The sequence below is a fragment of the Aquila chrysaetos genome, chromosome 10 (assembly GCF_900496995.4).
Source record: "Aquila chrysaetos chrysaetos chromosome 10, bAquChr1.4, whole genome shotgun sequence".
Classification (NCBI taxonomy): domain Eukaryota; kingdom Metazoa; phylum Chordata; class Aves; order Accipitriformes; family Accipitridae; genus Aquila; species Aquila chrysaetos.
Window position 1 is genome coordinate 28,063,379 of NC_044013.1, and position 25,785 is coordinate 28,089,163.

The following is a 25,785-nucleotide window of genomic DNA, read 5'->3' on the forward strand; positions in this document are numbered from 1 at the left end:
TAAGCCTTGGTTTTAAGAGACAGGGAGCTGATTGTGCTTAGTGCTGTTGCAAGTCACTGTCTCCTGTTTCTTCTGGCCACTGGCTCCCACTGTTTACCCTATCCCAACTCTGCCTCATCAGCCCCCTCGATGAGCTGATACGACTTGTGAATGCAGGAGGAAACTTGGAAGGAAAAAATAAACACTCTTCTTCTGGGTTGCTGGGTCGTATCGGAACTTGGAAAAGTCCGTCAAGGTCATGATGGCATGGTTGGGAGGTGTGGGGGACAAAGGAAGAGCAAAGCTTCTCACTTCAGGTGGTAGGAGACATTGAATTAGCTGAAGGGATGATGAAACTGCAACCCTAGGCTTTTGGGAGGTGTTTTTTTTCTTAACAAAAATGTTGCACAATGTTAGATTACATAAATTCCAGTATTACACTGGCTGTTGCTTCTTTTCTCTCTCTCACCTCATTGTAGGTTTTTGGTAGGGCCGGTATTCCTGACAGGACTAACGTGCTTCTAGTATGTTCTGAGTTATGACACCTCTTTCATTTCTCAGCTCAAAGACCTGCTTTTCATGGTACATCTGTATTACAGAAAAGTAATTGCTCTTCGCAATTACTGCCCTTAAGTGTTTTTTATAAGGTGCTTTGTTAATGAGGTTCAATATACATCCTAAGCTCCACCATACTTGAAAGTTGCTCAGTTTATGCTGAACATCTAATGTACTTGGTTACATCATATTATTCTTAGATGCAGGGTAGGTTCTTAAACTGTTATAACTGATGCAGAACACTTCTGCACCACAGGCTAGATTCTTCCAAACTGAAGGAGCCAGCCATGTGGCTTCCTTTTACCTCATTCATCCTCTCTCTTTTGCTGGCACAATGCATAGTCTTGTACATAAAGCTGTTGATGATAAAGCCAAGCCCCAATAATTAACAGGTTGTTCCTTTATTGCAGGGCGAAGACAGCACTCCAGCAGTATCTTGCATGATCAAAGACTAATTGAATATATGGACACCCCTCATGTCTACTTAAGGAATAGCAGGAGATATTCCTGACTCCTTATATTTGCACAAGTCACCTTGGGCTGCATTTTTCTCAGGTGCAGGGAGCTGCTTTGCAGAAACAGTTTAAATGATCAGGTCTCCAGTGCACTTGAGAATTTTCTTGAGGTAGTTCCTTTACTCAGAGGACTCTTGGGGGGTTGTTTTGGTTTTTTGGGTTTTTTTTTCCTGAGCTACCTGGACTTTCAGATAGAACAATCAGTCATCGTTTTCCTTTTGGGCCTACAATTTTCTGCTTTTGCTGCAGCCTGCGTGTGTGGATGTGTGTGGGTGTGCTAGAGTGTGTGCGTGTGCTTGGGTGAATGTGTGTGGGTGTGATACCTCAATTTTGTTTTTCTTTTTTTTGTGTGAAAATCTTTTTCTACAGGTTTTCAAGGGTTAACCATTGTTTGCTGTACGAATACTTCAATGAATTATATACAGTTTGAATGAAATGTTATTTAAAAAAAAAAAAACAAACTGTTGTATCCCATAAAGTTTATTTTGAATTTTGAACAGATGAATGTTTTTAAGTAAAATATATGCATTTCTGAACTTCAGCTTAACTTAACATTATACTTCCTTTTTAAAGAGAAAAATAGAGGGAGACAGTAGACCCCAAATTATAAGCAGCGGATTCTGTACTGGTAAGGTCCAAGAGTTTTTTTTACTGCCATACAAGGTCACCTGGTACTGATGACGTGCTCAAATCCATGGAATGGGTCAACTGGATTGTTTTGGGTTTCTTTATGTTTTTAGAAGAAAAGCTCATATTTCAGAGTTAGTGTGACTGTTGACTTTTTTTCTGGAAAGGAACAGGTGGCTGCAATATCAGCAGGCATAAGCTATTGCTTTAGTAGCCAAGAACTTGCTCAGATAATTGCTGAAGGATTAGCTTATTTCACTGGTGATAAATATTTGCTGATCACTAATATCAATAGAGCAAACAGTATGTTGCAGAAGTTATACTTTCAAGAGACCAGAAGGAGCTGGCAAGCAGTGATTAAGGGATTGCTTTTGTTTTGCATCCCTTACCTCCAGATACAGTGAAAGTGACTTACATATTATTTCCATGAAAGATCAGCTGGGTGCATTAAGTTGGGAAAGGGATGGAAAAATTGGGTTTGTTTTTTGTTTGGTTTGTTTTGTTTTGTTTTTTAGCTCAGTGATGTTGCTACAGATTTTGTGTATATATGCAGATATACACACTTGCATGGATTTGGATACCTGGATAATAAGCAATGGGATTTTACTGCGTTCAGAAGCCTAGATTGTCCATAAGTTCCTGAAATTGTGCCTGTAAGTGTGGAGAAAAAAATATGAGTACAAATGAAGACAACTGCGTAAGGTTAGGCTGGAATAGGAGACCCCAGTGGCTTCACATTCAAATATGCATAGAAACAAATGAGGGCAGCAAGGAGCTCTCCTTCATGCAGTTCAGGGTTCTTGCTTTCTTCCCGTCTACTTTCTGATTTCAGTTTAGACCATAGTTTTAATAGTCAGAATCTCCAGACACTATATTTACATAGCACTAACAGGGATGCTAAAGATTGCAGCCGATGTCTTAAACCAAATCTTTCTTTTGTTACGTTCAGCTTCAGGAGGGCTGCAGCAAGAAGAGAGGTCTGTAACTTTGCTAACCAATTTTGATAAGTATCTTAATCTTTTATTTCTAATCAGAAGGTCAAATTGTGATAGCCTTACTTTTTTCCAAGGTAACTACTTGTGTCAGAAAACGTGACCACAGTTTGGCCTGGAATTTGAATGTGCTGTGTATCAGATAACTGTTATCACTTGGTTGCAAAGGAGAATATATACATTTCATGTAACTTCTTCCACTCTTGAAAGATAAATAAAAGTGAGCACCTGACACTTTTTCCCCAGGCATTGCAGTAAGTGACTGGCAGTTTTTTAATGTCCTTCTGCAAATTTTTCATGATGGACTTTGGGGGCTGAACAAAAGGGAGAGTAAAAATATGTGAGAACTTGATAAATATCAGTACCTCAGAAGTGAAGTCTTCTTTATAAAATTTAATCAAATATATTTTTGCTTGAACTGAGAAAAAAGTTCTGAGGCAAGTAGTATAAATGCAAAACTGTACAACGTGCATCTGACTTCTAAATTTGCACTCCTGCTGTGTACATTTAGGAGCTCAAGTTCTTACATATCTCTTCTTGTCCTCCCCCAATTCACGTTTCTAAAAGCAAATCTGAGTTTGATTCTATAAAACTTCGGTGCCTAAAGGTGTTCAGAAAAAAGGTGAGTAAGTATCTGTGAACAAGTTTTGAGGTGGTTTCCTAAAATTCTACCAGAAAACCTAAAAAACAATGCTCAGACAATCTTGTTGCTGCATGAGAACAGTTGACATTTTTCGTGGATATTGATAGGACAAACTGTTGGATGAGAACATTTTTACATTCAGTTAAGCTTTGTGAATAATTTTTGATGTTGCTATAGGTATGTACAAAAAGAAGAATACTGTAAATAAAAAGAATTTTACCAGAACATCTAGATTTTTCTCAGCTTCATGGAGAAATCTCAGCTTTCTGTGCCAGCCTCTCTACAGACTGACAATTGCTAGCCTGAGATTCACAGTGGGAACAAACTTGTTTGCTGGTTGGCCAGATCTTTACCAACTTTATTTAGGTAGCAGCCTCTTGGGAATTACAGGGTTGTTTGCAGAACCAAAGAAGTATAGTTTGTCTGGACATAACACAAATCACCAGGATTTCTGCTGTTCGTTGTGCCATTTCTCTTCTGAAAACCAGTCCAAATGAATTTTGATAAGTATGTCCACTCTTTATATCTGGGTCCAGTGATGGTAGTTCTTCTCTCCAAGGTTACCTGTGTCAAAAGGTGAATAGTTCTGCATGGAGTTTGGCATGCTAGTTGTCAGACAAGTGCTACAGTTGGTTGCTCCCCACCACCTCCAGTCCACATTTGTAGTAGTCTCTCCCACACAGAAAGTCAATTGAGACTTATAATTTGGCTGTTGTTCCAACCACAGATTTGCATTGTAATAGTGAAAGAACCTAAGTGACCTGCTCAAAAGTATCTTTCGCCAGTATATTCTTAAAGCAAACATCTCATATTTTTAAAAAATTATTTTTACAGCCATTGCAGTAGATGCTGCGCCTCTATGAAGCTGCTGAAGCAGTGGCACAGCAGGCAGAAGAATAATTGAAGTGCATGAGATTAGATTGTTGAAGACTAGAAAATGGGTTTAACAGGACTGTCTTTGGGAATCCTAAAATGTAAGCGCATGATAGGTGTAAACATGCAAAATTTCAGTGGGGGTTAAAATCACCAGGACTTTACTGGAGGCTTATTTCTACAAAAAGAGACAGTTGCTGGAGGTATCCAGGGGTGCACTTTGCTCTGCTGAGCTGGTGCTGGAGGCAGGGGAGCTCCTGCCAAGGCTCAGCCCCACCGTGTCCCCTGGAGGTACTGGAGAGTGTCCCCTCAGGTTGCCAGGAGCACTAGGGGGAGTTGATGTGCCAAAAGCCAAATCCTCAACCAGGAGGGACCTTGACCAGCTGGAAGACCAGGCCACCAGACATCAAGTGCTGTGTGACAAGCAGCAGCACCACCGAGGTCTGCCTCTGGAGCCCAGTGACCCCAGGCGTGGGAATGGACAGGATGAGCAGCAGCCCTGCCCAAATGGGCATCACCCTGGGGGGGTGCTGGGCATAGGTGCTGTGCGCTCACTGCAAATAAGAAAAAAAACCCCAACCAACTTCAAAAATTGAGCTGCATTTGGAGGGGGGCCAGCAGCGTATCCCCTGTGCTACAGTGCTAGGGAGGTCACATCTGGATTCCGTGCCTTGTTTTGCGCCCTTAGTTTGGGAGGGATGGGGCAAAACTGGAGCCAGGGAGTGTGTGGTAGGCTGGGGACACAGGGCCTGCTGGGGGGGAGTTGGGCAGGTTTGGCAGGCAAAGAGGAGGCGGAGGGGCTCCAGCTGCTGCTGCTTGAATAGGAGTAACAGAGGAGATGGAGCTGAACCTCCCAGCTGCAGCGGATGCTGAGAAAGGAGCGGGGCGGGCTGGGCTGCCGCTCTGCCCGGATGTTGCCAGGGCTGCCATAGCAGCGGTGGGGTGCTGCCAGCCACTGCGCAGGTACTGCCGGGCCCTGGCTGGGACTGGTTTGCTTCTGCCACCCTCACGGGGTGAGGGGGGGGGACAGGCTGCTGTGTCTCTCAAAGTGAGCAGCAATTCAGGCCCCGCAGCAGCACCTCGCCTCTATGAAAAGGGTGCAAGCAGAGCCGTGTCCGGGCTTTGGGTGCTGCTGAGCTAATCCTGCTCCCTCCAACAGGGCAGGAATGCTGCTGGAGGCTCTGTGTCCTGGGTGAAGGAGCAAATATGGGTTAAAAGCTTTCTCTGTGGTGCAGGTTAGCCAGCAGTTGGATTCACATAATTGGAGGGCGTCTGCAGTGCTTTGTGCTTGGGACTGCTGCTCTAAGGACCTTTGTTTCTGCAGAAGGATGGCTGCAAAGAAAAAGGAGGTAGTACTGCAGGTCAGTAGGAGCCAGGCTTTTAAAATATCTTTTTAGACTTGTAGTAAGTGCAAAGGATGAAGCTCAGTCTTGGGGTATCTCAGATTCTGCTGGCAAATCTGTATTGTGAGGTCCTTGTGGTGGAAAAACATTCCTGAAGGCAGGTAGGAAGCATGGGAAAACGTGGCAAGTCAAATCTGTCCCCCAAAGTCAGTGCTATGGGGTGCAGAGGGAGGTTGCTATGGGGCTGCAGGTTTTGTTTCAGAGCTGCTACAAGCTGTCATGGGTTTGGCCGCTTTCATAGGTCAAAATGCGTCTGTGTTTCATGGGACAATTAGAAATAGGGAACTGGGAAAGGGGGGGTTTCTCCTGAATGGCAAGTGTCACTGAACATTTCTGACCAGTTCACGTATTTAGAAAGATAGCTGTAAAGGTGGAAAAGTTAGGAGGTACAAGAAAAATTCAGAGGCTGAAAAACCTATTTCACAATGATATGTAGAGGAATATTTCCATCTTTACACTGCGCAACTGACCTAATGATGCTTTATAACTACCTGCGTAGGGGAGAGAGGGTTTCTGAGAGCAGTTTAGTATGCAAAAACATTGAAAAAACCCGAAATAGGTTATGAAGGTCTCCTTCAAATTTTGAAACACAAGAGAGAAATACTGAAGGAGATTATGGGGTCTATAACCTTGTTTATTCACTGTTAAAACTGGAAAGCATGGAGTGAAAATGTGAACATTTGTATAAGAGAAAGAAGATCACTTTATTAAGGTAAAAATCATTTCTACTGCTGTTTGTCCAACTGTGTTCCTGTGCGGTGGGGAAAATTACATCAACCAGGCTTTGCACCTTTGGCAACTAAGGGAAAGCTGGGTCTAGATCTGCAAAAATGTGATTGTTCACATCTGCAGATGAAAGCTGAATCTCATGTAGGACATGATGTGATGGCCTAGAGAAGTTCTGGTTATATTAGAGAAAAGCCAAGTCCTAGCAGCCTCAGGGCATCCAAATCAGCAAAGCACTTTGAAGGGTGCTGGCATTACTTTCTGAGTCCATCAGCTGAACTCACAGCTGAACTCGTTATCACAAATTATTATCATAAATCATTTGAACTCATTAACATTCTGTGAAATGCTCCAAGGGTGATCCTAGCACTAGTGATAACTGTAATAACTAAATTTCTTAATTCTGCAGGTGTTCTCTGAAAAAATTAGGCTTGGGGTTGTGTGCTAAACAGGAGGACAGATGTGTTTGAACAACTCCCCATTCTCTGAGTGAGGTGGGGTCCTGGAGAAACTGTACTGTATGATCTCCAGTGACATCTCTGAAAATTTGTAAGAGGCCATTTAATTTGCACTGGAGTTTCCACTGTTGGAATTGTTGAGTTTGCAATTTTAGCAGTCCTTTAATGCACTTTGGTGTTAATTATTGTAAAATAGCTGGCCTTATTACAACTTACTGTCTTCCAGTGTAGACTAAACATAGTTAGAATTAATGATACCAGTTGAGAAAGTTATTAGGAATCATCATCATTCAGGGTGAACAAAACCAGATCTTACATTTCTCAAGAAGCCTTTTTTCTTTTTTTTTTTTTTAACTTACTGTGTTTTTCGAAGTACATACTGAGGGGCAAGTTCTGTAAGATGGGGAAGATGCTAAAGATATTTTCCTTTCTAATTACAGTAATGGAGGTGTGGTATAATATAGTATGTGGCACAATGTATGGAATTTTCTAGGGCATCCCTGACTGGGTAAGCTCCTGAGCAACCTGATCTAACACTGAGCTTTGGGCAGGGGATTAGACTAAGAACTCTACAGATCCCTTTCAACCTAGATCTTTCTATGCTCTCTGTTGTTCACTATATTTTGGAAGTCTTTAGATGGCAGCCACTAATTCAGGTAAGGACATGCTTGGCTCAGACCACCTTCTAGTGCCCAGACATTATGAAAGCTGTGTATTTACTAGCTTATTTTATCAAGACTGAAACATCTTAACAAAGTAGTATAGCTTGTGTGCAGGCAAGGTGAGAAACTGCTGGTGGAGAATCATCTGACTTATAAAATGTGATGAGGGCTGGGTCTGAAATAGGGGTGAGGAAAGGAGGATGCGTGCTGGAGACGAGCATGTTGAAGCAGTGCTCTGAATGCTGCAGGTCAGCCCAGACCACTACCTTACTGCTGCTTTTGAGCACTATGCTGGCTCTGAGGGGAGGTCCCTGCTGAACTGGGACCTAGTAGTTGTCAATGTGTGTGTGGCTCTCCTCCAAGTCCCTGCTTCTTGTGGGGTGATCTGGGCAGCCTGCAGAGAACCAGTCCAGTCAGTTATCTGTCAGTGGCTCTTAACTGTTTTAGCTGCTATCCTGTGTTAAAACATCACGACATGTCAGACTTCCATTTAAGTGAAAGTGAAGTAGGTCTTTGTTTCTTCCATAGCAGGAGTGCTGCGGTAGGGAGCTCGGGGTCCCTCATCCCTGCTGCCTGCTGCTCTTCCTGGTACCTGCACACCTGCAGGGCTGTATGGTATGGCAAAGCACAGGAGGAACATCTGGAGCTCTTCCCTGCTCTCAGATCTTGCTGCATGGAGTTGAGTGCCAGGAAAAATCTGAGGTCATATGGGTATTTCACAGACCTTCCCTCTTGCGCCATATGTGACACAGCCTGGTAGGTTCAGGTAGGGCTCTGGTCAGTCAGCCAGAGGCCCTGATAAGATGCAGGGAACTGTGTCCCCAGTCTCCCCCCGAACAACTAACTCTTAGTCTCTCTGCAAACTGAGTCTGGGGTCCCCAAGCAGCCAGACTGTTGAAGTAGTTGCTGCCACTAAACAGGGGAGGGCTTGCTCTTGGCTGGATGCTGCTACCCTTTCCATCTGCCTTTCCTTGGTTCTTGTCATACAATGAGTCTCTAATCCAGTAAGCTTTTCTACAGAGTTAGCTGGCTTCCTGATGGGTGTCTCAGAGCTGGTGTCAGGTAGTAGCAAGAGTATGTGGGAAGTGGGGAAGGAATGAGAGTTTGGGAATGAGGATATCCAACTTCAGCTGTTTTTTCTCAGAGGTCTTCCATTCATGTTCTAGCGCAGCTTGGCCTTGCCCAGCTGGTCAGAGGTGAGAGGATCGCAGTCAAAAGGGTTTCCTGAGTGGTCAGGTAATACCTCTTCAGGCAGATGTGTCCATCTTAAGTGCAAGCATGAAGTGATTTGTCAGCACGTTTGCAGCAGTCAGGTAGTACCTGATGACTTTTGCTTTTACTGTGTTTTTAAATTTTCACACAGGTTAACATCAGTAGCCAGGAGCTTTGGGAAGAAATGCTGTGTCTCAAAGGACTCATTGGTAAGGGTTTGGTCAGTGTACTAGATTGCTTTTGTTCTGTGTTAAAAGGACACCAGTACTGTTAGGAATCAGTTACTACTGATAGAGATGTTCAGTCAGTCCCTCCATTCCTCTTGCCCTGAATGGAAGAAAGAAATATGCAAACAGAGGTGAGACTAGCTAGAGGTTGTCGTCTTTTTTCATTTGTGTGGGACAATTATCATGCAATCAAAGCAGTGCTAGTGCAGGAGCTTCTGGAGTCTCCAGTCCAGCCACCTGCTTGGAGCAGGACTGTCCCCAGTCCCCAATGTGAGAAACAGCCCTGGTTCTCAAGGAGGGGGGAGGTTAGAGGGCTGTTAGGTAAGCCTCATGTGCTCTACCGCTGTGCAGCAGTTTTCCCTAGAAAATCTGGTACCTCCAAGGTCACAGCCATGTCAATGTTTCTTCTAAAGACTCCTCCGTATCATTGTTATTGGCTTGTTATTTTATAATGTGATTTCATCCTCTGATCTAGCATTTGAAACCTTGAAAGAGTATGATATTTTCTACTTCAAAATTGAATCCATAGCCCTTCTAGCACTCAGCAGGAGTCCTGCCATACTCCAGACAGAACTATGGGAGCAACAGCCACAAGTTGCAGCTTGGGAGTTCATGTTGGACAGGAGGAAAATCTCCTTCCCCAGGAAGGTGGTGCTGCAGAGGTCACCAGAGGAGACAACCTCAATCCTCAGAGGTTTTCAAGATTCTTCTTATGGCACTAGCACCCTTTTGCAGTCCCCTTCCAAATGATTATGCTGCAAAGTGGAAAAGTACACAAACCAACCTATTGGTCTATGTCTAAACTGACCCATTTTGACCTCATTCTTACTAATTTTCCTGCTTGCAGTTGTTGATGCGTTTCAAGCCTGGTGTGGTCCATGCAAAACAGTAGTGGATCTTTTCAGAAAAGTAAGGAATGAAGTTGGCAGTGATCTCCTGCATTTCGCTGTGGTAAGATCTAATTTGGCACTGCTTAAAAATCTAGTCCCCTGAAATTAGCAGGTAACTAAAGGTTGAAGTCATTTATCTTTCCAATATTCAGTCCAAATGGTAACAGTCCAGGAGTTCCAGCTTGTGTGAGCGAGTCTGCCAAATCCAGACACTTGGTTACATCAATAAGAACTCACATAGTTAAGAATTTTCAGGCTTTAACTGTTCTGTACTTTTCAGATTTCTGGGTTTGTTCACCAATTTCTCATTTTCCCATTTCTCAGTGGTACACAGCAAAAGAATAACAGACAACGGGATCAAGTTGCAGCAGAGAAAAATCCAAGTAGATAGAAGGAAAAAGTATTCAGTGTAGGAGTGGTTGGACACTGGGACAAGTTCCCAGATTGGCTGTGGAGCACTGATTCTTGCAGATGCTCAAAACTAATGCAGCTTTGAGCAACCTCCTATAACATTGAGACTAGCCCTGCTTTGGGCAGGGTCTTGGACTAGAGCCCTTCAGAAGTTCCTCCCTACCTCAATCATGCTGTGATTCTGTGTTTAAATGCCTTTCCTGGCTGAAGGCCAGCACTTGATTGCTGGCAGCTGTGGGCATTGAGGTTTCTCATGGATGCTAACAGAGCCATGGGCAGTGAGGTTTCTCGTGGAGGCTCCTGCTCAGCACTCCTTGCAGCCTCCTGCTGCCTCTGCTGCTGCCACCACAGCTCGTCCTGTAACTTCTTGCACTCCTTATAGACAGGGGGCCCCCATTTAAGTTTTGCAGGCTTTTTCTCTGGGATTCACTCAGGCAAGATGCAGTGAGATAGATATCCCTGCCTCTCAAGAGCTGCTGTTCCAACCCCTGCAGGTGAGACCTGCCAGGCATCTGCCTGCTTCTTAGGTTGCTGGTACTGAGCTGGGAGTCGATTGTGGCCCTGGCTCTGACCAGTGTCATTTTGGCCTGTAAGACTGGGACTCAGAGGTGTTTTTCTGTACATGGGGGATGAGTACCAGCCAGCTGAGGATGTCTTGAGTCCAGGCACTTCCGTGTGTATTCCTCTGAAGCAGAAATGGTTTTCTAGAAACACCTGTTTTCTTTTACATTCCTTTTAGGCTGAAGTTGATTCCATTGATGCTCTGAAAAAATACAGAGGAAAATGCAAGCCTGTCTTTCTGTTCTATGCAGTGAGTGAAAATATTGTTACAGTAGTTGCATAGCAGTAAATATCACTTGCCAGTGGGAATAACTGTCCTTTTTGAGAGAGATTCTTTTTCTTTCGTGTGCAACAGTACAATTTTATTTGCTCTATATCTACCAGTATCTACTGGTGATCAAGTGCTGCACGGATAAGAATGTACAGCCAGAGTTTAAATTTAAATATCTTCTGCTTTGCCACCAAGAAACAGAACAATGTAATTTTAAATATCTTCTGCTTTGCCACCAAGAAACAGAACAATGTAATTTTGTTTTATTAATTAAAAAAAAATTGAGAGATTAAGGTGTGCATGAAGTAAAACAGTTTAAATTGCACAGGTGAGTGAAAGGCAGATATTGCATAAAGTTGCAGGAACTCCTCTAGATAGAGATTGTTGAGGTTTGTTTTGTTTTGTTTTGTTTTTTCCTGGGGGGAGGCCCATGTAGCCTGTGATGGATGGCTGTATTTCATGGCCCTTTCCCCCTCCATGGGAGGGTATCTTAGTCATGAAAATCCCTATCATTCACATCCAGGGATCCCTGTGATTTACTGAAAGTTGTATGTGTCCACAGGGTCTTGTGGCTGGCTGAGTCCATGTGAGTAGTATTCACGCCATGTTAGCACGTGAATGTGTGTTTTGCCCTGCAGGGCCTTCAGGTTCAGCCTCCTGCTACTGCAGGACCTCACTCCTTTCACAAGCTGCTTTGGTTCATCCTAAGACTTACCAGGAACGACAAAGAATGTTGTTCCAAAGCTTCCCGCTTGTTCTGGAGCAGAGCAGCTCTGTCGGGGAGGAGGGCCTGGTACATAATACCATAGGTGATGTGCTGCTTTGGTGATTTCCAGAGCCCAGAGGGCACTACTTGAGCACTTCCTAACTGATTTGCTTTTCATGCATTTTAGGGAGGAGAATTAGTAGCTATTGTAAGAGGAGCGAATGCACCATTGCTGCAGAAGACCATCCTGGAACAGCTGGCAGTGGAAAGGAAGGCTTTAGAACATGGAAGAGAGTGTGTGGTGGTAATCAGTCACTAATTCCTTAAATACCTGTAGATGTGCATGCCAGAGGAGAGGTTCAGCTCCCCAGTGCCAGCATAGCTCTAAGGCAGAGTTACCTCTTTGCAAAAATCCTGTCCTTTTGTGTGGACTGTCTCTGAAATCTGGTTAGCGTGCTGCTTGAGTGTCCACAAGCCTGTGAAGCCTACCTAGATGGAGGAAGCTGGAAAGTGTGATTGTGTTTTTCAAAACCTCTGTCCTCTTGATGAGCAGAGTAGTACATACCATCCAGCTCTGCAGGATGAAAGAGAAACTCTACTGTGACTTCTCTTCACCTTTTCACCTACCCTAAGCATTTATTTTATTCCTTAAAGCTACCTTCCTAATCAGCTTCGAGTTCCAGGATCTCTAGCAGGTCTGTGTGATGGCATTTCTCAGGCTGTGGTGGGGGACGGTTCATTGCAATCTTAGTCATTTTTGTTTCTTGGTGTGACTTATTCTGTGCATTTCTGCCTGGAGTCCGTTCTGGAGCTCTGCTCATCTTTCTCACTGAACTACAGCTGCAGGGACTTGGTGCCCGTGTTCTGGATATCACTGTGTGATCAATTAATCTACCTTTCAGCAGCTCTATAGTACAGTGGTTGTGCAGTCTGTAGTGCCTGCTATAAAGCCCTGGGCTATTGTATGGCAAATGTTCTCCTCCCTCCAGCAGTGAGCTCTGGTGTCAGAGCCTAGAGCCAGCCCAGCAAACTCCAGCAGCCTGCTACTGCCAGGGTGCTGTTGGGAAAAGCGTTACCAAAAAACTGCTGCACTTCGTTTGTTCTGAACTTACTATGCGATAGTATGACTTAATTCCTCCCTAGTTCTCATATGCTGAAGTGACTTTTGTTCCTTAGTCACCTTCTCCATGTCACCGATGACTTCTGTAGACTGCTATTAAATCTTTCGTCAGCCTGGAGACCTTTGTTGTCTTAAGTGTCACAACTCTGGTTTTGTTCCAGATTCCTAGCCTGGGCACTGCTGGTACAGGGTGTATCCTTAGAGCAGCTGGGCAGTCCTCAGAGCTGAAACCAGAGACGGCCCCAGGCCTACCTCTCCTCAGCCCAGCTGGTCTGCTGAGCCACTGCTGTAGGGATGTCTTCTTGTGTGTGGTCTTCTGAATCAACCAACACAGGTCTACCTGTGTTGGTAACTGCAAGCTCCCTCCACTGAGTAGCTCTCTGGTGACGTTGGCCGGCCTATTTCTGTGAATGCTTTTTCCCCAGCTTTTGCTAGTCAACTGTTTTGGAGCTCAGAAGGTGACCCTGGACAGGTAGATCCTCTGCTCTCACTGCTGAGCTGAGCCTGGCCTGAGTGACAGCAGGAGGACTGGTTCCTGCTCAGGTAGAAGTGGAAAGTGGGGACCTGCCTGGCAGATGCTCACCTAGAGGGTAAGAGGACACTCAGGATGTTCCTTGCTCATCCACATGCTCTTGCTGCTAGGTACAAGACAGAGCCTTCTCCAGAGAGGAGGGATACATAGCTGCTCTTCAGGAAGAACAACAGGAAGGCCAAATAGGTAAGGCAGCCATGGCAGTAGGGTGCTCTTTGTGCCGTTAGTATGTGCTATGTTGCTAAAGCTGGAACCCCAAATGATGATTTAGCTGCTGCTGCTAGTCAGACACCAGAGGGGTCATTCCTCCAAATGGGCACAACATGGGCTCTTCCCCCAGCCTCTGACAGATCAGCACACAGGGTAGTGTCACCTCAAAACAGTATGTGTAGGCACAAATAAGAGACCAGGTTATCTTGGGTGGCTGAGATCGTTAAACTCTAAGTATTTATCCTTCCAACGTGTGTTTTACTTTACATTTGTCAGTACTGACCCCCCTTATGGCTTTCTTCTCTCTTGAATAACTGAAATACTGAACTAGCTGCAAATGCTGCTCAACTTTTCCAGGTGGTTTTTAAAAGAAAACACAAACACTCGGGCACCAAATCTTGATACACCAGCTCTTATGTTGTCTAAAATTAGCCGTGCATTCCCAAAGGCTTTTGTCTCTCACCCAATTTCTAACCTGCAGTGATGCTTTTTCTTGGCTTTGCTGGGATGCAGCTGCAGACTGGCACTGTTCATACCAAATCCTGGGCCCCAAAATGCTGGGAATTGTAGCAAAACCACTTGGCTTTAGCTAAGGCACCGTGGGTCTGGAAGGGGTGCAATGCATGTTTGTGTTTCACTTCTCTACCTGTTACTAATTTTTTTCCCTTTTCTTTTCCTCGGAGGCTAACGCCCCCGTCGGTCCCGGGCCCGATTTCCCAGCCGTCGTCGTGGAGCGGACGCGGGATTCCCCATTAAATAAAAGGATTTCGTGCGGCAGCACCGCCGGCTCTGTCCGTCCCGGCAGCGCGGGGCGCCGCGGCCCCTTTAAGGCCGGCAAGGAGGAAGGAGGCCGTGCCGGGCTGCGCTTGCGCAGGGAGGGGGGCGTCTCTGGACGCTGGTTCGAGTCCCGGCGGTGCCGGCCTGTTGTGGCGGCCGCCGCGTCCCGCAGCCCGGCGATGGAGGCGGCGCCGGATCAGGGCGTCCGCTCCGCGGGAGCGGAGGCCGAGCCGTGCCCGGAGCCGCCCGCGCACCGGCTGAGCGCGGCGGAACTCGACCGCGAGCTGGACTCACGCAGCGAGCTGGTGCGTCGCGAACCTCTGCGCGGGCGCGGCTCCGTGCCCGCCGCCTCCGGAGCTCTCCCTCCCTCCGGCTGAAGCGGCCCAAGGGCGGCGGTGAGGCGGACACGGGCGGGCCGCGGAGCCCCGCGGTGTCTGTGCCGGCCCCCGGCCGGCCGGGCCGCTCCCTTCCTCTCAGCGCCGGTGGTCGGCGGGGCGGGCGGGCGCGGGCCCCCTCAGGCAGCCGTGAGGGAAGGTCCGTGGGGCGGGCGGCGCGGCGAGACCCCGCCGCTGATCAGCAGTTTCGGTCGGCGGCGTTGGTCCCGCCGGTGCTCTGCCTTACGCTGAAAACGGGGGTAACTTTCACTGTGGTTGAGTCTCCCGTAAGAACTCGCAGGGACGCCGTTCTTGCTGGGGGGCAAAATGCAGGTAACAGGCACGCTTGTACTATACACTTGCTAGAGGAGCAGGTAGTCAAGAGTCTAAAACAATCTTGCGTCAGACCTTAGTCGTGTAGTCAGCCAGTTTTAAGTCCATGGCCACCGAGGAGGTGTGGGGACAGAACAGCAGTAGTTTTGTAGGTGAGTAGGACAGAGGTGCTGGGGCTAGCCTTCCTATCATAGCTGTGCTTGATTTTTGGTAACGCAAGTCTCAGATAAAAGTATCTTTATGTTAAAGAAAACTATGTTTTTTCCCATTAGTAAGCAGTCAGGAAAAAAATGTTTTGTACTGATGTCTATCTGTATTAGAAAGGCAGTGTAACACTGTTAGTGATCTTTAGAAATAACAAAGAAAAAAAAGGCATTTGAAATTTCAGATCTGGGCACAGGTCAGAGAACTATTTTATATTTTTGATACTAAATACCTCTTGTTCTGTCTTGCAATGCCAAATTTCAGAGAATGCATTTTGAATAGGAGAAATTGTAGCATATGCGGTGCCTTTCTGGGCAGAGGTATGTTGGAAGGAGTGCATGCATAGTTGCTTTTTTTTTTCTTTAGTTGAGAAAAAGTTTGGAAGGTGGAATAGGCAACCTAAACTCAGTCTGTGGTTTCTGATGTGCAGATTGATGACAAAGAATTCGACATTCCTCAAGTTGATACCCCTCCAACACTGGAGAGCATCTTAAATGAGGTGAGTGGTCCGTTGGACATCCTCCGAGACAGACAGAAACTAGGATGAGGCAGTCCATACTCCTTTGGTTCTTCTCATATTGTGTTTTTCCTGGGAAATAAAATTGTATAACTTCATAATTTCCTGATACTGATAGCTGACAAAGTACATGCTCAGTTGAGTAATTGCTGTACAGTGTGTAGTATGGAATTTTGTTTTTTCAATCGAAATATCCACAGCTGAAACATAAAGGATTTCCATCAAGTTTAAGCATGTTCACCTGTGGATTTGGACAGTCACCTGAAGACTAACTATACAGTCCATTAAAGGTCAGGGTCATCAATGTTTTTGGTTGGGTTTTTTTGGTTGTGGTTTTTTCGTTTGTTTGTTTGTTTTAAAGCTAAAAATAAATGCAGAGAATTCCAGGTAGTTCTTAAGTTGTGGGAGGAGATGAGAACTAGATTCTTCACAGCTCCATTTATTTTGTATGTTTCATGTATTTAGCCCTCTGGCAGGAGTAACAAACTGTCTCAACATCTGATGTTGCCTGTAGTACTTTGCAGGGCAGAACTGACTGTCTTGCTTGTATCCAATTCAGAGCATTTTTTACAATAGCCACATGAGTGCATGGTTCTTAGAAAGGAAAAGAGGGGCATGGAAGTAAAGATAAAATTCAAGAAATGAAGCTTGTTAACAAACTGAGGAAATTGGTGGTTGGACTGCCTAGGAAGTTGGTATAGAGGGAAGAGGAGCCTGGGAGAGGTGACAGTTCTTTTAAAAAGCTGTATTAAAGATACGGGTATAAGATGCCCCAAGCAGATACAGTCTAGGAGCAAGAGGAATAGTAGAAGGGGTAGTGTACAGACGTATGTCCTATTTCTGCTGATGCCTTGGGTGATGAAGGCAGAGGAAACTTAACTAAATTTGGGTTGATACCAAATTGTAAGGAGATGCAGTCACATCCAGGTCAGAGTAGAATCCAAGTCTTAAACTTGAGAGGTAATCATGAAGAAAGTGTAGTTCAATGCAGACAAATACAAAGTCTTATTCCAGTGCTATTTATCTCAGTATATATGGGATGGGAATGACTTGCAAAGCATCTTCTGAAAAGGATTTTAGTGGAAAACAACCTGACTGAAACAGAAGGTATACAAGTCCACTGGAAAAAGAGATACTTAAAGGGCACAGGTCTGCCAGCTGTAAGACAAATGAGGAGCGTCTTTGGCATTAAGTGGGATATTGTGTTTGCTCTCTCTGGCTCTGAGCTTCGAGAGCAACATGAACTGTACTGAATTTAGAAGATGTCAGGGAGAATGGCTGTTTAAACAAAAAATAAAATATTATAAAATAAAATATAAAATAATAAATAAAAATTCCGCGCTAAGCCTGAGAAGAGAGAGAGATATCACCAGCAGAATAGCACAGACAAGAGCAAAATCAATCCTCGTAGCAGCCGGAGGGACTACTAGACTCTTAGCCACCACGTGGGGAAGTGCTGGAGTCTAGGCCTTCTCTCAGCAATTGGAGAATTTTGAGAACAGCTTAGTCAAAGGTCTGTTGAAGTTTTGATCGAGTAGATAATAGCTGGGGAAGAAGGATTAGTTGAATAACTTTCTCTCCAGCCCACTTCTGTGATTGTTGTGAATTCTGGAAACCAGTTCTTCCACAGAATCTGTCTAGTAAAATAATACATATTTCTGGTTTTTACGTATGAGACTGTCTTGTCCTCTCCTTCTTGATTTTTCTGCTTAATTGATGCTATTTTGCTAATGTTTTAGTTAGGGTGTTGTGCATTTTGAACATTTAGTAAGCTGTGGAGATTCTCTTTCTTCAGACTGATGATGAAGAGGAGTCTTTCATTTTGGAGGATCCCTTTCTTTTGAACATTGATAACACAGATACACACTCCTATGACACATCTTCTGTAGCAAGCTCTGACAGCGGGGACCGGACACACCTGAAAAGGTACTGCAGGACTCATACCCTGGGAGGTTAAATGATATTTGAAGGAGCACTGCTTAGATCCGTTAAAAACAAATTCTCCTTTTTTTGAGTGGGTAGGACAATCCAAAGCTAAGAACAGTTGAAACTTCCTAAGGCAACCTCCTGCTGCCTCCTCCCTGAGCTTTGCTGTGAGCGTGCAATTTGTCTGTTATTTGGGTAGTAACACTTTAATTGCACATGTGGATTTTGTCTCCTGCTGTTATATCCTAGTGTTGACGTCCCAGGGGGATGCTGCAGGGACTCCAGTGACGGTGCTTTTGACAGAGTAGTGTTATTCCTGCAAGATCAAGTAGGCAAAGATGGGATTTGTTTTTGCACTGAGGGCTTGCCTGTTTGAGCAATAAATGCATTTTATGGGAGATGGAGTATTTAAATTTCTCTGAATTTTAATGGAATCTTTAAAACACTGAACCATGATGACTTTAAAGAAAATCTTTCAAAGGTGTGTCTGATGACTTCCAGAGTCTGCAAGCAGCTGGTGGTTATTTTTAAAAAGCAAGTGAACTGCTGTCACTCCTGTAAATGGAATGCTAATCTTGACATCTAAAAGCAGCCTGGAACGTGATAATTAGCTATAATACTGCTGACTTGTCTCATTAATTACTCAAATGATGGCCTGATCCTGCATCCTGAGCCACTTCCATGGCCGCCTTATGTGCCATAAGAAGTTGTGATTGTTGCATGAGCAATTGTATAGGATATAAACACTCTTAAATGTGATGGTTTATGGTGGTGTACTGACTCACTGTCCTTTGTTTTTTTCAAATAAGATGGTTTGTATTGAGGGAAATGTTACCTGGAGTGGCTTAAACAGTTTCCAGTACAGAGTGGGCAGAAACACCTGGAAGTGTTATTGTCACCTTTGGGTAAAGCTAGTTGCCATGTTTATGGGTCCTTAGCCATAATACAAGGTATTAACAACATGTTTCTTTAACCAACATGTGAGCTACTTATTTGTGTTCCTCTGGAGAGATAAGAACCAAAAGTTTCCCTGTTAGTTTTGGAAATTTGGCTTTCTGGTGGTGTGTGCTTGGCAACAAAATTGCAACTTTCCTGGGGATTTTCCCTGTACTGTGTGCGCTACAGTATACCAATGCTCTTTAGAAATAACTGTTCCCTGTACACTAGTTACTTTTTAAAGACATTTTCTCCATAAACAGAGACACTTAACCTTTCATATCAGATCAGCTGTGTTTTAATTGAATGTTATTCTTTAAGCATACATCCAGTTTTCCTAGGAGTCTGTATTCTGCTAATGAGCCTTTTCCAATTGTGTATTTTCCTTAGATATTCACCTTTAAGGGCTGAAACTTCCTGACTCACTGGAAGATAAAGAGCAAAAGTGTTGCTTTCAGGCTTTATTAGTAAATTCTAAGGTTTGCAGATATGTGCTTGAAACTGACAATTTGTTTGAAGAACTTTTTTTTTTTTTTTTTTTTCACCCCTAGGAGATGAGTTAAAAACAAATTTTATGCAGGCACAGTGGTGCATAGCAGGCTTTGCTAATAATGTCATGTCCGTTTCATTCTGTGCATGTAGGCCCCAAGAATAGGAATGGAAACTGCATGAGTTACAAGTGCATGCGGAATTTACCTGCTAGTTTAGCTGTGGGTTAGGCAAAGTTCCAAACTTTCATTCTGCTCTAAAGGATTTGGTTCATTTCTTTTTTTTCTTAGGAAGAAAAAACTCCCAGATTCTCTCTCACTCCATGGATCAGTTATACGTCTCTCGCTTCTGAAAGGAATTTCTACCCAAATAGTGTCTGCAGCAGTAAGTGTATTTTTCTCCTGGTCACATCCATTAAGAAAAATTTGAACCTCTTGTTATGGAGGACTGTTTGTGTGATCTCCTACTATTAGTTCTGGATAATACTGATATGTTTGGCACCTGAACTACCAACTAGTAATCCCTAGCCAGTAGTGAATCAGCTATTAGCTGACTTATTGCAGCAGCATTATGGTAGGTTCTCTTTAACACTGATTCGTGTTGCTAGATGTCATTAAACCTGGCAGGAAATGTTAATATAAAATTATAGCAGTGCTATTGTTCTGCTTGCTTGAAGGTGCTGGAAACAGGTTTTCTTAATGCTTGCAGCAGGCTCAGAACACACTTGTTTTGAGCTGAGTGAGGAGCAGGTTTGCACAGTCCCATGTCTGTGACTGCACTTCAGGCACAGATGCAAGAGAGCTGGTCTGTAGATCGTACTGCCAGGGAAAAACTGACTGTCCAAGATCAGAGCTAAGGTGGTGATTTAGAAAGTGTATGATTTCTGAAGCATGCAAGGTAGGCTTGTTAGAATAGAATACAAGTGACTCATCTGTGAGTGTTTTGTGATGGCTGTGTGACCAGGGTCTCAATGTTAGTGTGCTGCCACTGGCCATCACTTGCATTGGTGGGGGTGTGGGTAAGCCACCTGACTGGGAAGCTAATAAGGTGTGCTTGAGAGGGGAAGGGGAAGTAGTTTTGCAATCGATGTCTATGCCATGTACACAGAGAATATTGGAAACTGTTATTAAGATTAGGCTGTTTTGAGAAGAATACAGTAACTTTCATAGGGAATTACAGGATATTCTGCTTCCTCTCCATTTCTGTGCAGTTTCTCATCCATTCTGGGTATCTCTAGCCAGTGGTTCCCTCATCACTGTCTGCCCTGGTGGGACCATTAAAACGCAACTTGTGTTGATTTTTCTGCGTGTTGTAGTTCTAATTATTAGAGACATGCACAGAGCTGGGAGTTCTGTCTCTCTTACTCATTACTTGTCCCTTTTTTCTAGGACAAAGTGGATGCTGGCTTGCCCACAGCAATTGTAAGTACTCTAACAATTTAAAAGTACTGTATAGTTAGTTTTCCAGCAAGTTCGTTAAAGCAGTAATTAAAGACGGCTGATAAATGCATCTTCCTTCTTACCTTTACTAAGAATTTTCAAATATGAGGGGTGGGAGAAGCAGCATGAAAGATCTAGTTTCTGGGGGCAGAGTTTCAACCTTTAGCTGCCCCGCTGCCCCTCTGCTGATCAAGTGCCACGCTCTGCACTTTTTCATGTCATCACCAGGGCTTGTTAGTTGAGCTTGTTAGTTGCATGAGTGTAGTGAGACTTTAAGTGGTGGATTTGTGACTGACATTTCTTCTACTTTCAATCTTTCTGCATGACTATTTCAGGCAGCATCAAATCTGATAGCAGTGGGGACTTCCCATGGGTTAGCACTGATATTTGGTAAGTTAAAAATAAAGTTTTGAGTTTTTTGCATTTTAATGATCTTAAAGAAAAAAACAACCAAGCACACAAAAGCAAAAAAACCCCAGCCTGAATTAGAACTGCAGGATGGATTTCTTCTAATATGTTCTGTTTGTACTAAATGTGATTTTCTTTCAGTAAAGAAATAAAACACAAGTAATATTTTAGTTGTCCTTATTCACATATTTCTTCTGCTTTGTTGGGGATTGGCACATTGATATTGAGAAATCTAGCTCTGTGGCAATTGTCTAAAGAGCCTTTTCTATGTTTAAATTACTCTGTTTTCATGTGGAAGAAATCAGAACCAGTATACAACCATCACCTCATACACTATTAATCATCTTCTCCCCTATGACATAATAGCTGCAAGCATTTGGGAAATTAAAGTGTATTCCTTGGGAAGTGGAACTTCTGACCCATGGCTACCTGCAGGCTTGCATCATAGGTTTCTCCTTCCCTGACCTTCCCCTGCACCAGTCATGTCTGTGTCCCTTCATTCTGTTATTCTTTCCTTCCTCTTATCACCAAACTTAACTTAAAAAAGTTTCTGAGCTTGTGCCTCTGTTTGTCCAGCTTACCACCTGGGTGAGAACAGCTCTTGAATTGCTCCCGTACACATCGAGTTTTTGCACCTTTTGTCTCTGAAGCACCAAATTCTTAACAACTTTAGAATTTTCATTATCTTCTTTACTTTTTTCCTCGAAGTTGGCTGAAATTATTCAAGAGACCAAAAGTTAAAGGGACAGGGTACAAAAGAAGGATGGGAAAGACTGTGACAGTGTAAGACTCACCTTCCTGGGTATTTAGACATTAAACTATTTGATGCCATTTGCTTAATCCAGTATTGAAACAATTACAGGATGTGCTTAATCTGAATATAAATAACTTACCTGCTACAGTCAACACATGATCTGTCTGAGTTTTTAGTAGTAGATCTTTGGTTTTTCTAAAATTTGTCTAGCATGTGGAGATCTCCAATATCACTACTATGGAACACATTTTTACTCTGATTATTACTCCCCTCTATTCTGCACTTGTGAGATCACATCTGAAGTACTGTGTCCAGTTTTGGGCTGCTCAGTACAAGATAGATGTCGATGTACCACAGTGAGCCCAGTGGAGGGGGGTCACCAAAATGATTACAGGGCTGAAGCACATGATGCATGAGGAGAAGCTGAGAGAATTGGGTTTCTTCTGCATGGAGAGAAGGTGGCTAAGGGGACATCATGTTGCTATGTTCTGCTGCCTAATGGAAAGGTACAGAGGAGAGACTCAGACCCTTCTCAAAGGTCCATGGTGTTAGGTAAGAGGCAGTGGACCCAAGTTGCAACATGGGAAGGTCTGGTTAAATTTTTCACTGTAAGGGTGCTGAAGCATTAGATAAGGGTTGAGAGAGGTTGTAGAATCTCCTTCCTTGGGGATATTCAAGACTCAGCAAGGCCCTGAGCAAGCTGATCTTGTTGACTTTGCTTGGAGCAGCAGGACTGGGACAGAGACATCCACAGCCAGGGAGGTCTTGCAACCGAAGTTACTCTGTGAGTCTATGCTGTAATTTAAAGGTGATGAGGAATTAAAGTATGTCATCCAACTTTGTTTCAGATATGGGCACAAACGCTTCCTGGACACTTCTGTTCTCTGCTAAATTCTTTCAGTTCTGTAACTAAAACTTGGGTGTTGACCCCAGTGCTCTCAGATCTATCTGCAGAGAGAGAAATCCTCACAGGGTATGGCTGTATAAGACCTTCTTGTGTGTAAAGAGGGAGGGTTAGTGTTCTGGCTTGGTTTTATTCTGTAATTTAAACCAGCAGTTTATGTCTGTGGGCCGATCAATTTCTGTACTTTTTTTGTGAAAACCTTTTTCTACTAGATGTGTTGATTAGGATGAGATTTACTCCCTGAAGTTTTGTGAGCTGCGTGCATGGTTTATACTGTACAATGGAAACATCACCTTTTTTTGCCTGCAAAAATGTAGGTCCATTTTCTGGTTGAACGTTGCTGATGTTCAAATTTGTCTGAAGAGTTTTGTGTCAATAGCAAATTTTTTGACCCTTTATCTTTTCTTTCATATATTTGACTTTAGCTATTTTGTTTGTCTCTTCTCATAAGTCTGCCTGTACCTCTTAACTTGTCTGCTTTGTCCTTTTTAAGGAAGGCTTGGGTAGCTTTCATTCTGCTTTTTTGAATGCTTCTGTTGGGTCTTGAAAAAACTATCACAGGACAGTTCTCAGATTGCACATCTAGTCTCTGGAAAACTATTTTTCTTATAGATTAGAGTTGGATTAGATGCCAACTGTCTGACATCCTATAAGTGTTGCAGAAGTGTTGGTAGGAAGGGATGTCTGGAGGCCTGTAGTCACCCCCTGTTTGGTGCAGGACTGTTGCCAATAACTGGGTAGGGGCAGACCTGGCTTTGTCTAGCCAAGTCTTGAAAAACGCTTACGGATGGAAAATACTGCCCAACAGGCAAACGTGTATGCAGACACTCCTCTGGTAACCTGCTCCAGGGCCACATAATCTTGCAGGGGAAAAATATTCCTAACAACCCATTTAAATCTCTCAATCTGCCGTTTCTGGTATTTGCCGTTTGTTACATGATCTGACATTACTGAGAAGAGTTTGGTGTTCTCATTTTTTTACCTATCTTTCAGGTAGTTTATCTTCTGTTTGATGCTTTGTTACCACATTTGGATAATGACAGTTTTTTTATGCTTTAGGATTATGACCCTTAGCTTGTTTCTAGTGCTGTGCTCGCTTGGGGGATTTCTTTTCTTTTTTTTTTTTTTTTTTTTTTTTAATATAAATGAGGGCCATCCTTTTGCCAAATTCTTTTGGAAACTTGTTTGGAATTGTGAGTGTTGTGCAAATGAACAATTATGCTGTGTGCCATGACTTTTCTTGAGGATTGCTAGCTGGAGTGGAGAAGTGCTCTCCCAGCAAGCCTGGAACAAGAAACAAATAATCTTTAGAGGTTTTTTCCTCCATCTTTCTAGAAGACCTAAGAGTTTTTTACACTACTAAAAAACTAGCCTTTAAACAGAACTCACTGAAATGTGTTATTTTTTACGGACACTTTATGTTTTGGACAGAAAATTTCTATGTAGGTAAACTTTGTTTTGATTAATGTTGAACCATTTATTTTCTGTTGGCTGTAAAACTTGTGGTTAGTGTCTTGAGTCTTTGTTGAGGTGTGGGGGTAGCATGATATCTTGAGAAAACAAGTAGTGTAAGTGCCTAAAGACAGCATTAGAACTAGATATTGGGGACTGTTGTTCTTGGTTGGTTTTTGAAGTTAATAGGGAGTTGATTGGCTGGCTGGTGGTAACTGTTGAAAATAGTTTTACCAGTTATGTCACTGGGAACTTCCAGTTTTATTTCCTCTCAGATTTCTTTTTTTTTTTTTTTCCTTCAGTACAATGAAGTCCAAATTTATAAACAAATTTCTCTACAGTGATTCCATACGCTTTTTAAACTGCTTGGTTTCAAAACACTAGCTGTTACAGCATCCTGTCAGTTACTTGAATAAATCAGAAGGGGAAATGTTAACAAAAGGAAACTCTATCAGCAAAATCTGAAGGTTCTCTCTGTCTTTGAAAATTATCACATATATGCTGTTCATTACCTCACTCCTTTTTTTTTTTTATTGATTTCTGGCTTTTTCTTTCCTCTTCTGGCCCTTTCTGTGTGGACTGAAAAGGAAAAGGTACAGTAACACTGCACTGTGCACATACCCTGCATGAACAACTCCTGTCTTGCCCAGCTTGCATGTTGTCTGTGCCAGAATTTAAGATGCCAGATAAGTAGCAAGTAAGGCAGTACAGTAACCAGTCAGTGGATAATAACTGCTGGTCAGTTGGGGAATTGGTTATTGAATGCATGTGCATTGCATACTTCCAAATTCTCCAGGCAAGAACAGCAGAGGTGCATGTACACGTGCTGTTTATAATGTTTCAGGGCAGCAGGTCCATAGCTGTTTGTAAAAGCATTATTTCGGGGCTGGGCAAATGCTCTTCCATGAGATCACCATCCATCTATTTCTGCCTGAGAGCTGTCAGGTGGGAACACTATGGAGTAGGAACTCAATTCAAAGAGCCACAAGCCAGAGACTCTGTGAAACCCATGCCAGCAGACAGCAACTTCTGAAAGTTCTGCTTGTGCACTGGTTACGCAGCTGAGGAGGGAGCAGTGGGTTTCTGATGTGGAAGCCACAGTTAGTCTGACGTAACCCCTGCTCTGAGTAATCATTTCACTAGCTTAAGCTGAGGGCAGGGGGTGGGGAGGAGGGTTCAGCATGTCCTTGTTTAGGGGACAGCTATTGTGTTATTGAGGGAGATGGTGTCTGCAGCCTGTCCCATTAGCTCACCATCTATTGTCCTCCTGATCCTCAGGCCCAAGAGGTATATACCTCCTGGGAGAGCATTTACTGGTACTGTGCTTAATAAAGGTGGGAGGAAAGGACCTATTCATAAAATTTGTAATATTTGAGTAATTCTGCAGGAAATAAAGCAGGCCTTTCAAACTCAGGGAATCAAGGCTTAAGGAAAAGATCTTGATGAAAACCTGGTGATCTGAGATCTAATAACTTCTGGAGTGCTATGCTTATTCTTTGTTCTGGAAAGTGACATTTCATGTTCACAAACTTGTTTTTATGCTTGTAGAGCTGTATCAAAGTGCCGCCTTGTTTTGACTTCAGACTTTGAGAGCAACACAAATAGTTACTGCCAGAAATTTTTCAGATGAAGAATTGCTTTATGTAAATTGCAAAATTAAAAACTTTTTTTTTTTTTTTTTTACAATTGATAGCCACCT

At 43.5% G+C, this 25,785-nt stretch overlaps 3 protein-coding genes across 13 annotated transcripts in view; all 3 read left to right on the forward strand.

Moving 5' to 3' along the window:
* The window catches only part of ARMC8 (armadillo repeat containing 8), an 83,155-nt gene extending 79,619 nt beyond the window's left edge, over positions 1 to 3,536 (forward strand). For all 5 annotated transcript variants that reach the window (XM_041126432.1, XM_030027273.2, XM_030027275.2 and 2 more), the window contains one exon: positions 945 to 3,536. In XM_041126432.1, coding sequence (XP_040982366.1) covers positions 945 to 978 — 34 coding nt within the window. In that variant the 3' untranslated portion in view covers positions 979 to 3,536. The remainder of the gene's footprint in view (positions 1 to 944) is intronic.
* Positions 3,537 to 5,016: 1,480 nt separating this feature from the next.
* NME9 (NME/NM23 family member 9) lies at positions 5,017 to 14,353 on the forward strand. Of its 2 annotated transcripts, XM_041126433.1 has the most exons (9): positions 5,017 to 5,232; positions 5,420 to 5,545; positions 8,797 to 8,854; positions 9,402 to 9,566; positions 9,720 to 9,823; positions 10,913 to 10,984; positions 11,899 to 12,015; positions 13,474 to 13,549; positions 14,257 to 14,353. In XM_041126433.1, exons 1-9 carry the CDS (start codon positions 5,023 to 5,025, stop codon positions 14,259 to 14,261), a joined length of 933 nt encoding a protein of 310 aa, XP_040982367.1. In that variant the 5' UTR covers positions 5,017 to 5,022; the 3' UTR covers positions 14,262 to 14,353. The 2 variants fall into 2 exon arrangements, with proteins under 2 accessions (XP_040982367.1, XP_040982368.1); XM_041126434.1 differs by lacking the exon at positions 9,402 to 9,566.
* Positions 14,354 to 14,413: 60 nt separating this feature from the next.
* The window catches only part of VPS8 (VPS8 subunit of CORVET complex), an 85,546-nt gene continuing 74,174 nt past the window's right edge, over positions 14,414 to 25,785 (forward strand). For 4 of the 6 annotated variants that reach the window (XR_005933287.1, XM_041126418.1, XM_030027262.1 and 1 more), the window contains exons 1-7: positions 14,414 to 14,655; positions 15,692 to 15,760; positions 17,574 to 17,704; positions 19,420 to 19,513; positions 20,518 to 20,550; positions 20,904 to 20,958; positions 24,674 to 24,679. Coding sequence is in view for 5 of the 6 variants with exons in the window: in XM_041126418.1 (XP_040982352.1) it covers positions 14,530 to 14,655; positions 15,692 to 15,760; positions 17,574 to 17,704; positions 19,420 to 19,513; positions 20,518 to 20,550; positions 20,904 to 20,958; positions 24,674 to 24,679 (514 nt within the window). In the remaining variant the exon portion in view is untranslated. Of the gene's footprint in view, positions 14,656 to 14,777; positions 15,058 to 15,691; positions 15,761 to 17,573; positions 17,705 to 19,419; positions 19,514 to 20,517; positions 20,551 to 20,903; positions 20,959 to 24,673; positions 24,680 to 25,785 lie in introns of those variants that run through there. The other 2 variants (XM_030027265.2, XM_030027263.1) reach the window with 2 other exon arrangements.